The following is a 15,357-nucleotide window of genomic DNA, read 5'->3' as shown; positions in this document are numbered from 1 at the left end:
ATGACATCAGAAATGAAACCGCATGCTTCTGTGTGCCTCGGTTGTACTTAATACCAGTAGGCTGAAGTGGGCTGAAATCGTTCCCTTTCTATCTCAAGTCGCTGAACTTGATTTTGAACTTGTCGTCTCATTATACTGTAGATGTGCTGTTGAAAAAGAGATTACTGGCTTTTGTTTGCACCGCGGACATATCTCACTACGTTGTTAGATTACGATACGTTTTTGTTTTAGTAGGTCAGCTGCCATTTTCAATATTCAGTTATGTCATTCAAGGAATTTATCTACATCATTTCATTTTGTTCCACATCGCTAACATACCCGCATTTTCTGTTCCCATCTCCTTGTTACAACATGTATGAGAGATTATGTTTGGAAGCAATTTTGGTTTATTTGCACAGATGACAGTTATGGAATATTGTCTTTCTTCTCGGAGCTTGGAGGGGGGAAAAAAGAGTAACAGCTTAAGTGAATCAATTCAACCACTGAAATAAAGAATACAGGAGTAAAGTATCGCCTCTCAGAGCGGAAACGTGCAGTGAGAGGTCATCCTTGGCATTTCAGATGAGGACAGTTCATAAAGAGACCATCAGAACAACTGAGATCGAACGCTGGCACACGTATTTAAAACTGAACCATTCAGCTGGTGAATGGAAAATATTGAATTCTGGAAGTGAAAAACCTTTTAGATATTTGGTTTACGCTTCCTCAATAGGCCTCTTTCAGAGCAGATATTTGGACTAGTCCTAATGCTAATGTTACCACATTATGATGGCTCTGCTCTATTCAAGTGCTAAGAAATACTCTGTTTCCCACTGCAATGTTGTGGAGCAGAAGAAGCTGCTACTTTCCACCACTGGCTTTTACTACTTTGTTGTGTCAAAATGCGTTCTTTAAAAAGAGCTTATTCGGAATTCATCCTATCCACAGTGATGGATGGGCTGAGCCAGTAGAAGAACCATAAGCGAAGGAGGATTTTGACAGGTTGTCATATATATGTATATATTTTATTTTTTTGTCCATGCTGTCATTATTACAAGCAACAACCCTCAATCTATAGATCATGTGATAAATCCTTCTAAATCTGTAGTGCTGCAAGCGCTGCTTCTTTATTTAATCTGACAGTGGGGACATGTTGACACTATTCAGAATTTAGGTCAGTACTTGAATAGGGGGCCGTGTGCTGCAATTTAGCAGTGAATATTCATGTGCTTGTCATGTATTAAGATGCACTCTAAGTCTATTAACCACTTGTTGCTGAGTATTAAACCCCCCAAACATGTATGAGCAACTGAAGTCCCCATTAAACCTTTGATTAAAAGCGTTGACAAATCGTCTTTGCCATGAGAACATAAAAGGATACAACAAAGTGACTTTATCTGTAAGTGACAGTAAGGCTATTGTTCTGCCTTCCCAGTGCAAGTAATACGTGCTATTACAGGGCTCGTAGAAAGATCTGTAGGGGGAGGGAAAATAACATTCTTGTGTTGAGAATCTCGATGGCTATAAGTACCCAGCAATTTAACTTGCATTACGCCCATAGTGTCATTACATCCCACTTGAGTCCTCTTCCTGACAAGTAGAGATAATGATAAAGATGAACACAAATAAGATAAAGGCAGAAGACGGTAACAGGCAGGTGTGAGATGATGTGTATGTTTCTATTTTGTGGATCTGATTCTTTAATTACCACCATCTGTTGCCAGACTAAAAGAAATGCCAGAGAGGAAGAGAGGGAGCAAATCGTTGCGTTCTGTCTTGGCAAATCAAGATACAATAAGTACTTTAACAGTAGGCATGCCCTTTGTTTTTTACAAGGTGACGGTCATTGACATCTCTCAGGCGTTCATCTTATTATGAGCTCTTTTCAGGCTGGAATGATATTTGGAAAATATCTGCACCATAAAAGAAACAAAGATCTTTATAAAAGACTGATTTTACTTGCCCTGAGGACTTTATTAAACAATTATGTTGTTGTGTTCTTCAGTTCATTTTCCTCTAGTTTTATCTCCAATTTAGTTTTGATTTGTTGAACGCTGAGTGATTAACATTAACCCCTGAGGGACAGATGGGGGCTCAAGCCATATTTGTAAAAGATGAGATTTGACCCCTTTGTTGTTTTAAACAGTATAGTCAGCGATAACGTTACCTTTTTTGCGCTCAATGTCATGACTGGTGCTGCTGCCGAAAAATATATTATAAATCATACATTTAATTTGCCGCCAAAACACCAGGTCCTATTTTCAGTCCATCAAATCCAGAGTGTTGTGTGGCAGTAAATGAAGTAGTAGGCAGAGCAAGTTGTGTCCGAGGTGTAATTATAGCAGATTACGGCGACGCAGAGGAGAAGGCCGGGCGGCGCGTTTGTCTTCACCTAACGAGCGGTGTCTGGGAGAGCTGAATTAGCTGCCTTGCTGGTGACTCTCCCCCGCCATGCCACTTTGTCACAAGGACACTCCTCCTGCAAGATGAGACAGGGTCAAGTGCATGTGCGTCCCCCGGCATCATTCTTACCGGCCGGTGGGGTCCCTTGTTCTGATGCTGGGGATTGGGGCACTTCAGCAACCGCTGAGCCACACCACTCTGCCTCCGCATCATTAAACCAAGCTAAAAATACACAGCCCACCCATGAGCCGCTGTTCACAGAGCCCAGGTTCATTGGCAAATTTTTCACCCCCTCTTAAAATTTGAGCGGGGTTATGAGGCTACGGCAGTAAAGCAACCGAATGGTCAACATGATTTCATGAGTGGCCCCTGTCAGTTACCCAATAATTTGTTTGATCTGTATTGATACCACTCATACCATACAAAATCACAGCCATGTGTTCATATTGTTATTGCCCTTCCCATGAGTATTGATGGACACAGAAATCAATATGTGTTGGTGTGAAGCCGGTGTGACATCTGCTACAAAACTGATGGTAAAGCCTACGCAGTACACAGCAGAACCATTTATAGCTGAGACTGATAACTGGTATTAGTATCAGTTAATCTAACAATATCTTTACAGTTATTCTTAAATTTATTAAAAGTCGAGAAATAGGGAAAAATGGTCATCACCATTTTCAAGACGTCTTTGGATGGCTTCTTTTGTTTATGAATAATATCATAGTGCCAAAACTGTTATCAACGTGCATTGTATTAAGTAATCGGTCCATCCACTTACAGTTTAATGCAAGTGCGCCGCTCAAAAATTGCATGTATGTATTTGCATAATAACAGCCAGCCGACTGACAACTCAGTATATGTGGCTGTGTGAATCTAAAACTCTCCTTTGTACCAGTGGCCAAATGAAATCCTTAAACCAAGCTGAAGAGCTCGGCGGTACAGAGTGTGGACGTAGTTGATCCTGGCAAACGATTTTATGCCTTTTTAATAACTACCTGCTTACGTAATAATGGTTCGCTCCCAAGGGCAACACCTTATCAATACAATAAATCATGCTGCACTCCGCTACAGAACCCCTACTATACACTTATTTGTTGGTTCAAATGTAAAGGATTATTCAAATCAATCACTGTAACCACGTGGCAAGGAGCGCTCTAGTAGGCTGCTGCTGTGACGCACTGTACGGCCGCAGCGCATTGGACAATGCAGACACGTGACACGCCGGACCGCACGGGGGCAAGTGATTTAACGCCTAATTAACACGGATAGCGCGAAAAGGACCCAAACACGGAGACCCATCGTTCCGAGGTATTGTTATAACGGTGTTTTCACGGGCACTGAGCGCGCGTGTGCCGTGTTTATTTAGTGGTTTGAAATGACATTCCAAGTTCAGAAGTTGTTGCCGGTATTGGAGGCGGAGATGCGTCAGAAATGAGCCAGATGATAATCACACACCTTAGCTAGCGCGTTACAGCCTGAAGGCACGTGTCGCAATGGGAGACATGGACACCAGGCTGTGGTGGTGCACGGAATCACTGTGACATGTAAATTACGGGTGTGGGTTTTATTTTCTCACCTGTTGTAATGTAATTATCATGTAATTATTCAATAGTTCAGTTCAGCATTGATCCAACAGCTTAGTAGGTGCTAGCATACTTTCTAAATGAACTTGGCTAACGTTAATAAATGCGTGTTGTCTAGACAGCTTTTCTGAGACAGCTGAGGTTTATTTGATAGAGAAGAGTTATTTTTTTCCCTGTATTTTCGTCACGCACACAAAGTTATCACTTCATTCTTGCACACCTAACGTTACTTGTATTCACAATGGTTGTTTTTTGGCCATATTATTTGCGGGAAAATGCTCGTGAAATGTAAAGCGAGGTAATAAAAAAAAGAGGTGCTCGGTGTCTTGCGCCGAGTCCCCGTCGTCCCTCGGAGCAGCCGGAGTGTCCAGACGCAGCACTACTTGCGCCGAGGAGGAAGCGCGCAGCCTGTAAAGCGGCACTGCGGCATCGCCGTATCACTGCGCCCCGGCCCCCCTTCTCCGGGATCCTCAAGCTCGGATCTGGGGAGAAGAGGAGGAGGAGGAGGAGGAGAAGGAGATACCCTTTGGTTTTCCTTTTGCGGGATTTATTTTGCCAGCTCCAAACCTTCTTGTGCATTATCTGTTGAATAGTGACCGAGGGCCAGCAACTTCTCCGGACGGTCCCTCCCAACTCGCAAGGGTTTGCATTTCTTCGTTTTGTATGACGTGTCTTGGAGCCCCCCAAAAAGGGAGAGAGAGGCTTGCTTTTGTTGTGTGTTAGAGTGGGAAATGAAGCTTTGAGAGCCGGAGCAGGAGGCAGTGGCAGTCCGCTGCTGCTGCTGGGGGCTGGACTGGATTACAGAGCCGGAGATCTCTGCTGACAGCCGGGCAGACAAAAAGAGAGTCTGAGCGAAGACCAGGGGAAGAGTATTTCACTGAGCTGCACAAGCCAGGGCGAGTGCTACAACAGTGCGCCCCCCCCCCCCCCCCCCCCCCCTAAAAAAAGCGATATTTTGGGAGCAGTAGTGTGTGTTTGTTTGTGTGTGTGTGGGTCTTTAAATGAGTGCTGGCACAGGGCATCAGGTTGAACGCATAGCTGTACAGGGAGAAAATATGTCAGACCGTTATTATAGGAGAGGAGGTTTTACCCTCTTATTGTTTTGAAGGCAGAACATTTACATGCAAGGAATATTCTGATGGATAGTTATATTTATATGATGGCATGCTGGCTTGTTGGATTTTCCTTTTGTTGTGTACCCGTTTAATTTCAACCCTTTGGTAAATTGTTATAATTTTGCCTGTGCAAAACATCTGTGACTTTAGTATGTACATGCATGTTGCATGTTGCAGAATCCAAATGAGCTGTATCACATGGCAGCCTGTGTCCAAGGAGACAATGTAAAGTTGAAAATGGTGGTTGACTGTGGCAGGTTTGCTTTTTAGTCTGTGTGGCAATGCAGGAAAGGTGTGATTCCTCTGTTTGAAATGTTCAGTTTCAGTTCAGATTCTGTTTTCATCCTTCTGGAATACCATTTCTATGATGTAATGGGCGAGAATTGATATTCTGGACACACAGGCCATATGTTTTCTTTGACTACAATGCCGGAGCGTCTCCCAGTGGCTTTAGGCCCTAGACAGTGTAGACTCTTCCTGGAGAACAATCCAGAATAAGACCGCAAGCTGTTGAATGTTGCATCCTGGTATCATTAAGCAGCCAAATGCCTTCAGTGTCAGACAGTGGAGGTATGCCATGCTAAGATCTAGATTATTATAAAAATGATTTTGTTTTGCTCTGTGTAAAACCCCAAGGACATTGGTTTAAAATAAGACCTGCTCTTATTCCAGAAAGATACATTTAGCTGTTTTTGATTTGTGGAATGTGCGACTGAGGTGTTGAGACGGTATATTTGGGGAATTGAGACGGTTGGCGCAATTCATTTGATCATTTAAAGTGATTTTTGGAGGAATGTCTGCGTCAGAAATTTTATTATTCAAGAAGAACTTTTGAATAATGTATCTTCTAGTTAATGGATCGCGTACTGTAGTATATATGGGTTGGAGATTTTAAAGTTATAAGGCCTTGACTTTTACAAATAAGATGCAATAAATATCATTTCATTTCTGATGTCATTATAAAATATGTATTTGAAGGCCACTGAAATATGCTCCATAATTATACAGGTTTACAATAAATAAGTATTAGTATTAGTGGAATGATCTATTGAGTTGGTTGTTAAAAATACATAATTTGATTTAATTAAGACTATTTCATTTTCTTGAACAATCCATTTAATTATTGCAGAAGGACCAGTGTACTTTACGTTACTGCTTACACTTAATATTTGTACAGCTGGATACTAAATAATTAGCAGTGATGTTGCCAAAACCAGCACGTTCAGGGTCATGTATCCATGAAGAAAAGGGAAAAATCTGTCGCATAATTAATCAATGTAATTCCCTTTTTCAAAATACAGTTTAGGCTAAAAGCTTTGCCAAAGCTCCAGAGACACGAGTAAAAGCACTCGCAACACATAATCATCTCATCTCAGGACTAATAACCGGCAGGGGAAGTAAACCCGGCCTTCTGCATAGCACACCACACCTTTTGGAAAATGGCTTATTGACTAAATGTACAGTTGAACTTTCAAATTGAACATGTGGCAAACCTCTCTCTCTCTCTCTCCCCCTCTCTCTCTCTCTCTGTCTCATACCTTTATCTCGCAGGAGGGGGAGTTAGCTGACCTTGGGTGAGACAAGTAGGTTCCTGGAGAAGAAAGATGTGGCGTCACCTGCTCGACTCACCATGGCGGGACATGTTCACTGAGCAGATATTTGCCTTCACTTGAAAAGCTCTTCCTCTGGCAGAGTGGACAGCTTGGTGATAACGTGTTTAATAGATCGCTTTACACCTCTGTCGTAGGATTGGATGGAACTGCCTTTGGGGATCTTTGCTTTGGACCGAGCTTGATTCAGTGACTTGATGCCGTTTTTTGAGTTTCCTGTAAAAGGTGTCATCTGTGGGATATTACATGATTACCTTGGATCTGGTACATCAATAACATTGGCTCGGATATTTCTCGGAGTTGAGCTCAAGCGGTTCCAGTTTCGGCTCTTAAGAGTTTAGATTCTCTCCAAGAGGGGTGTTTATCTGGATATTCGCCATGAAGAGCATTAATGGCCCTCGATTTAGTGGCCTCCGCAAGAAGAGGAAGTCCAGGTCAGTGAGGGACCGGGACAGGAGATCTAATGGGATAAGGAGCAACCATGTCAAGGGCTCCGTCTTTCGCTTCTCCTCTGACTCAGAGCGGGAGGGCGACAGGGAGCCCCCCTCTTCCCGCCATCGCCCCCCGCGAAGAAAGCGAAAGGAGTCGTCTTCCGCCGAAGAGGACATCATCGACGGCTTCTCCATCACAGGTTTCGTGACCCTGGAGGCTCTTGAGGTGAGAAAACTAGGGAAAACCCCTCCAACTCTCTGTGCATATTTGGCTGTTGTGTGAGCGGGAGTTTAACAGATGTAGCTTTAAATGCAGCGCTTGAGTCACAGATTACTATCTGAGAGGCTGTTGTTGTGTGTACTGCTCTGGAATTGTTTTCAACAAGAGTTTTCCCGCAAAGCCCTGCACCAGATGAGGGACGTTCAGCTATGGTTGTGGTGGCTGTTGTGCCTTTGTATGCTTCAGAGTAAAAGCAATTTGATCTGTGTTACAACAGTTTATTCAGAGTGGTAATCATTTTATGTGAACTGGATAGCCGTTTTCCTGGAACGGCGGACTGGGCAGAGGCTGCCTTCCACCGATATGGGTCTGAATTATGACTTACAAAAGCAATCATTTTATATGGCACAACTGCCATTTTCCTCACTTTTAGAAACATCATTTGGTGTTTCCCTCGTGGATAATGGAGTCTAACACATCTGTTCAAACTCTACTGAGGCATTTCATTCACATTAGCTTCTTACTCTTTGTGTACTCCTCTAACCATTCATTGCATTAGTGTGCACTCCTCCTTATGTTAAGTCGGCGCCTGTCGGCCTCTTACAGTTTTGTTAATGTGACAGGAAGTATTAATAACTGTTACTTTTGCATCAAATAGTTCAGCAAGCTTTCATGGCTTCTGGTTTTCTCTGATCTTGTTTCAGCCAGATGTGAAAATATATTTCATCTTCACAAGGTCAGACTCTGGAGTGTCCTGTGTTACACAGTCTGGCTTGCATTGTGTAATGTATTCAGTGTGATGCCATCTCATGCTGGCTGCTGTGACCCTTCACACGGACGAGTACAGTAGCACTTGTCCTCACTACGTGAGATCAACCGTCCTATACAACAGCACGTCCTTTCTGTTCTTCCCAGTTTTGACCCTGATTTGACCCTTGATGCTTTTAGTTTAACGTCTAGTTGGACAACAACGTAGAAATCAAGTGACTGGCTTGTTTTAATACATAGATGCATTGCATTTTCATCACATTCATTGTCTTGCTAGCAATGTCGTCATCTTGCCACTGACCTTTCACTCTCTTAATCATAATCTGTACAACTATTGCACAGATTGCCAAAATTCCAAAATATAAAAGATAACCCCACTTGCTGTCAGTTTGATTCTGAAGATATTCAGTGCTTCCGTTCTGTCTTTCAAAACATACATTAGATCAGTGGTTCTCAACTGGTCTGGCTCCGGGACCCACCATCACCCCTCAATGACAAGCCAATCCAAATCGAGGAACATTCTCAACTTCTTAAATTTATTTAATGAAAACATGGTGCAGATTGAACCTGAGATAGTATGGAGACAGAATACGTATGCCAACACAAAAACAAGTTTAATGAAAAAAGGGAGAGAGGGAACTATTCCCTTTTACACTAAATTAGCTAAAAAAAACAAAGTGTATCCTAAGGACACAAGGTATTACAACATACATAACAATTAAGAATCTTCAGCCATTTCAAACAAACTCATCAGCTTTCATGCACAAACAAAAAAGTTAAAAAAAAACACAAATGACCTAACTTTAACAGATCTATGACAAACACTATGTCTTGAGGAGCAGCTTTTGCACAAATTCAAAATAAATTAAATAAAAAGTGCAATTCAAAAGGATTCAGATATACAAAATGAACGTTTCTTGTGATTACCTCAGGAGGAGGTAAATCCTGAAAAACATTGTGCTTTACAGAAAATTAAGCAGCACTCACTTCAACCGGAGGTGAAAACTGACAGACGTGAGTCTGGAGGAATTTCTAAAGGGAGAACTGGGGATGTTTTTTGCTCTTGGCAAGAGTCTCAAAGTCTGGAGTTACAGTTGACAAGGCCAGTCTGAGGTCATGCTCAATGTCCAGTCTATTCCTGTGTTTAGTCTTCAGCTGAACCAGAGCTGAGAAGCCACACTCACAGAGATAGGTAGTGCTGAAGGGTAGCAGGACTTTTACTGCTCGAGTGGCAAGGGAAGGATACTCGCTGATCACGCTGCTGCACCACAACTGGGAGAGGCTTACCTCCGCGTACGGTCACATGACAGCTCCATCAGCTGACTCCCCGTTGCTTGGCAATGTGACACTTTCTATGTCGATTCCAAACGGGTCACGTATCCAGTCGTCATCCCTCTGTTTCTCGGGAAAGTAGTCATTAAACCGCTCCAGAAGTTTATTCGGATGCATCGTGATTGTTTTCTCCATTACATTCTTGTCTGCCGTGCCAGAACCTGGCACACGCTGCTGAAAACATGGACGGACGAGCTGGCAAAAAAAAACGACGCTCCGCTGCATTAAAAAAGTCCGTTCAAAATAACACAGGGTGATTTTTTTTTTATTTTTTATGAATTTTTATTTTCCCAGGCAAAGGCCCGCGACACACCAGTTGAGAATCACTGCATTAGATGATGTTCTATCAATTCATGAATATTTAACTAATTTAAATGAAAGTGGAAATGACACTGTTGCTTTGAGGCTTTTCCTCAAATCAACCAAATCAAATACAGACTAATAAATCAAAAAATATTCATACAGTATCAAATTACATTAAGATCCGATCACGGTGATTTAGAAGGCACTTCTGATGATACAATCCTGTTGCAGGGTGACCGTGTGATACAAATTCAGAGTCTTAAGTGAGAGCATGAGAATAATAAATCATACTTGTGCTGGTGTGCAAACGTGTACAAGAAGGATTTCTTTTCTTGGGATGTGACTGAATTTATTAATACAGTGTCGTCTCATGGGAAAGGGGAGGGAGACGGCACTTTTCTCAGTTGTTGGAAAGCTTTGCAGACAGCTGCGTGTTTGTCCCTGTTAATGAAAGAAGCTGATAATTCATATTTTCACACAATCTCCGAAAAGAGGATCTGGACTTTGACCATGTGCACAAAGCTCTCACCACCATGTTGATAATCTGTTGGAGCTCCGCGTCCCTGCTGCCTCGTGCCTGCTCCAGAATGTTTCATTTGGCTCCAAGGGCCAAACTCTCCCCTTTGGTGCAATAGTCTGACGATTAGTGTCAGAAAACAATCCCAGTTACCAAAGTCCAAGGTGACATCTTCATATGTCCCTTTTTCTCCAATGAGCATTGGAATACGCAAAGATACTAACTGCATGAATATATGTATATATAGAGCAAAGAAAAGCAGCAAATCCTCACTTGAAAGAATATGGAATGAGAGCATTTGAGAATTTACCTTTTATGTATTGTGTCAAAGACATTTTATGACGATTGGGCAGGCTTCTCATTTGGTTTGAGAGAAAGAGATGAATAAGAATGAGATCCTGTGCTAGTAGCTGCCTCTGAAGTGGCGCTGAGCAAGCCACTTGACCCTTTCCCCCACTTACTTTCATTCATTATAGCTATTCACAGACCAGTGGTAAACATATTTTCCTTTGCACCTCTCACAGTGACGGTTAAAGTCTAGAGTGAGGGTTAATTATCAAATGTTAAACTGTATATTGAGCTTGAAATGTTGCTCTTGTACATCAGTACATTATTAATACATCTATAAAACATCTATAATTATAACGCAACCAAGGCAAGTGCAGAAGACTGAGCTCCTGTATATGTCTGAGGCCTTTTGATCTTCTTTAATTGAAAAGTAATTACACAGGTATCCTATAACTGACTGCTCACTGCCGTTTCCTTTTTCTTTTCTTTTTTTTTCGAGTTTTGTGCACAGAATTTCCCCAAACCAAAACCGATAATTGAGCAACAAATTACAAAGATGGGTTGAGGGGTGTTCCTTCATTGAGATCGAGTAGCAGCTGTCCTTCTCAAAGGAGTTGTTTTGGAGGCAGCATTTTATTGAGTGCGGCCCAAGCAGCAACCATAAAAGAATTACTAAATAATTTAGTGCCTTCCCGTCTAAAGCTGTGTTTCAATCATTTCACTTGACAGGTGCTCAAAAAACCTCAACATGTCCCTACTGACCACAATTGATTCGTAATGGTCCCGAAGTTGACCCACGTGTTTATAATTTCCTAGTAAATAGTTTTCTGAAGTAGAGTACACACTCGTACTGATTAATCCTCCTTAATTAGCATTTCTGCATCTTATACGTATTAAAGGCTTGATAAGGCTCCTGTCCAATTGCACACTTTTCTTTTTTGACCTTCACTGCTGCTCATCATTGTGCTGAAAGGCCTCATCTTCTTGCTCAGCGGGTTAACAGCAGTCTTATTACATGATTGACTGCCCGTGATAACACGATGAACGGCACAAAAGCAGCACTGTGTAAATTAGTACAATTGCAGTGTCTGTTCTACTCTGATTTAGCATTTAATTCACAATACCCCACAGAGATTCTACATTGAATCTGTTATAGAGGATAAAAAAAAGAAAGACAACGGATCCACCTAATGCACAAATCTACGTCAGATTTCAAAAACCTTAAAACCCTCAAACAGACACAGCTCCTCTTTTGGGCATTAGTTGTATCGGTGCATCTTTGGTCTCTCGTTCTTCCTCCTGCATCACTTTTTTCTGTTTTTAATTCTTGTTGTGATAGCGGGTGAGCTGTACCCAGCATGCCGTTATGATTTTATAAATGTTTAATTATTGGTGCTACAAATTGTTTGTGTCACAAACTGTTGTGTCGTGGTGTTTTGCCCCGTTAAAACGCGTTACTTGTAGGTTATTAATTGTTTCTAAAGTTACAACTATGACTTCATCTCAATCCACGTAAGACAAGTAGCTCCTACCGCTGCGCCTCAGCGCTGAGCATTTGAACAATATATTATGCTGCCTGCCAAAGAGCGACAACAGTTATTACGGAAATGCACCGGTATGACTATATGAGAAATGGGAATTTGAAACTAGAATACATCTACATGAAGAGATCAGGGGAATGTTTGGATCACTAGCAACACTGCAATAAGGGATATTCTGAAAGAGTCACTCATCGTTGTACTTCACCTTTTTCTATCGTTGTACACTTTATTTAAGCAAGAGATAGTTACTAAAATGAGTTTCAGTTTCCCGCTGCAAAATCAAAAAATAAGTGCTAAACCAGTTTTGTGCGCCTATGTATTGTTGCAGTAGATTTGTCATGGCTAACTGCACCAAACAGCAGACTACTAGCTGCTGACCACAGAGAGCAAGGAGATCGATGGCAGAGAGCTTTAAAATCTTTCGCTACGGGCTTACATCACGATGACAAAATGTCCATAAAAGAGTTCTGTATAAACCCTGCGTCCACTGGAGGAGAACTGTTTTCATAAGAGCTGTGGAAATGCTCTCCCTGCTCTTTTCCTGACGCTCACATTTCATTTCTGGACCAATGACGCACCAACAGGACCGTTTTGTTTCCACTTAAGTGGCAATTTCAATTTATGATTTCTGCTGCGTCCACGGGTTATTTAATTTTAGGCACCAGCTTCACACCCATCCGTCACACCCACACTGTCCATGGAGATGTGATCAATTCAGGCCCGGGGGCACAGTGCAGCGCCACGTTCATGGATTGCGTTGAGTCATCTGTGGGTGTGGGTGGAGGGTGGAGGTGGTACCAGTGAGGAGAACAAAATGATAATAGGATCATTGATGAGGTGTCAGACCTTCCAATAACGTGTAACCACTGTCTAATTAATGGCTATTGACATCTACATCAAGTGGAGCAGGAATTAAAGGACAGGTCTATCTCAGAGGATAAACTGCAGATGTTATGTCAACAAAATATTCCTCTCCTAAATGACCATATGAAGATGATGCATTGCAGTTAAACAGTCTGGCACCCCACCCCCCACCCCCCCACCCCCCCCCTTATGCTGAATGTGGGATGATGCTGTCTGCCTGCCAGAATTTCAGAAACAATTGATTTCCTTTGGCACAGTCCTGTGAAGTCTGCCTGGAGGAGGACTTGTAAGTGCAGGCAGAGAAGAACACATTGATTAATACTTCATTGTAAAGAGGAGGCTAATGTGAAATCAGATGTATGGATAGCTTCTATCCAAAAGTGACATTTCAAACAATTAAGAAACATAAGCATCAAACCAGGTTTTCTTACAGCTTTGTTTGTGAGAGATTGGCACTTTGTTAGCATGGACACCTTTTGTTACGACATTCCTCTGTGTGCCGCGTTGCCTCAACAGATGCTTCTGTCTAGTGAATAATATCTCCGTTGCAGCCAATGAATTCAGTATTCCACCTTCCACATGTGTATTTATCCCAGGCCTTTGGCCGTAATATCAGATATTCATTTGGCTGCATTGTGGAGGTGATGAATAATAAACATTAATATGCTCTGACAGCCAGTGACTGACACATTAATGAAATAAGATGCCGTTTTCTGGATTCCAGATTAGATGATCTCTCAATTGTTTGGATTAGAATAACTCTCACATACAGTTACAGTTAGATACTCCTCAAGTTCAGTCATCATTGCTCTGTATGTGTGCATCCATGTTAGAAAGTGGTGTCTGTCAGTGGGATACAAGCAGAGCCAGGGGGCTTTTTAAGCCTCATTGATCCTACAAGTATCTCGGCTGCAAAATCGAACGCCGATGCACCGTGTCTATTGTGGTGCCCCTTTTCTGTTTGTGCTTGTGGACATTTTTGCTACAAATGCAGATTCATTTGTAAACCGTTACGGGCCTCACAACACAGGACGTATCTTTCCCAGCAGACTGGTCATGTCCCTGCCACAGTTGGTACTTTCTGTTCTCTCCATCTGTCTCTAACATGTGTCCGGGGTGATAGGTCTGTAACTGCATAGAAAGGCCAACAGTGGAATCCAGGTGTAAATCCACCCATGTCGACCTGTATCACCCACAGTAAGAGGTGTTCACATTGAGGCACGTATAACAAAAACAAACATTCTCATGCAGCTTTGGATTTGATGAATCAAAGTAGATTTAATATAGCTTACGAGCTGATTTTTCCTGTTCAAATGTCACCTGCATCACATAGTGTCACAACTTGCATAATGCAAAGTGCACAGGTTTGATGGATGTCGGCTGTCAGGCACTCGAGTTAGGACACTCGACTCCACTCACTCGTTAACGGTTGAAACGGACAGCGTTGGGTTTGTATGAACTCTTGCAAAACGAATGGCTCGGCAACAAGGGGAATGTGCAGCAAGCTGACCGACAGGCAAAGATTGAGATGGGGGATGTTGAAGCAAGGTGGAGTGGTCATCGGTCTCTCCTCCGATCAGTACCGAACACATTTTCTGATGATATTCATTGTTGTTTCTGCCCTACTTCTGTAGCAATAGTGAGTTTTGTTGCTGTGGGATGTGCTGAAAATATAATCTGTGTTTTTACAATGCTAAATATAAGTTAAATTGTTTGAGAACCAGTTCATGTCTGAGTGTTTTTTAGTTTTAATTGCTTCAAATGCTACATTGAACTATGTTTCCCTGTCCATGTACGCGCGCATCTAGGAAAAAAACAAAAGAAAAACTTTTGTGTTTTTAGTTGTCTAAGACAATTTCTCTGCGGTCAGAAAGAAACAATAGATTTCATTTATAGAAAATGTTTCCGAAGACTGGTTGCTTTTTTTGCGCATATTTATGGCAATAACAATGAACAAAGTCTTCCATCAGCTTATGTCTACATTGGCGGCTAATCTTGGTTGCTAGTGGCTAAAGAACATTGGATTAATGGTTCCACCTCATTAACACCTGCGTCTCCCTGACACTTGTTAATGTAGCAGACAGCTCTGAAACAACATCATTTGGTATCCTTATCCAAGTATTGGCGTACAGGCAAATCACATCCTCATCCTAGCATAATTAAGTTGCCTCTGTTAAGAAAAAATGCATTTCCCCGGTCTGCTTCCTACCAGCATGCTGAGCCAAGGCCATTTTCTTTTCCATTTCATCTTTGTTTTCATGCTGGCAGGTCCCAAAGACAGATGTGAGTGGGGAAAAAGATAAATGTCTGCGGATGCCGATTTGTAAAATGCCATCTCTGAAGTGGAGCCTTGGCCAAAGTCTCACTCTCTTTTGTGTGTAACGGCCCCCACGCACGATG

General features: G+C 42.1%; 1 protein-coding gene across 7 annotated transcripts in view; it reads left to right on the top strand.

Annotated features, from left to right (window-relative positions):
* auts2a (activator of transcription and developmental regulator AUTS2 a) overlaps window positions 1-15,357 on the top strand; it is a 316,878-nt gene that overhangs the window by 58,942 nt on the left and 242,579 nt on the right. For 6 of the 7 annotated variants that reach the window (XM_078106532.1, XM_078106535.1, XM_078106534.1 and 3 more), the window contains exons 1-2: window positions 4,338-4,610; window positions 6,635-7,350. In XM_078106532.1, the coding sequence (XP_077962658.1) occupies window positions 7,072-7,350 (279 nt within the window). In that variant the 5' untranslated portion in view covers window positions 4,338-4,610; window positions 6,635-7,071. Of the gene's footprint in view, window positions 1-4,337; window positions 4,611-6,634; window positions 7,351-15,357 lie in introns of those variants that run through there. The other variant, XM_078106530.1, reaches the window with a different exon arrangement.

Source organism: Gasterosteus aculeatus, chromosome 7, assembly GCF_964276395.1.
Source record: "Gasterosteus aculeatus chromosome 7, fGasAcu3.hap1.1, whole genome shotgun sequence".
NCBI lineage: Eukaryota > Metazoa > Chordata > Actinopteri > Perciformes > Gasterosteidae > Gasterosteus > Gasterosteus aculeatus.
Note: the sequence above shows the minus strand (reverse complement) of the source record. Positions and strands in the feature narration are given on the sequence as shown.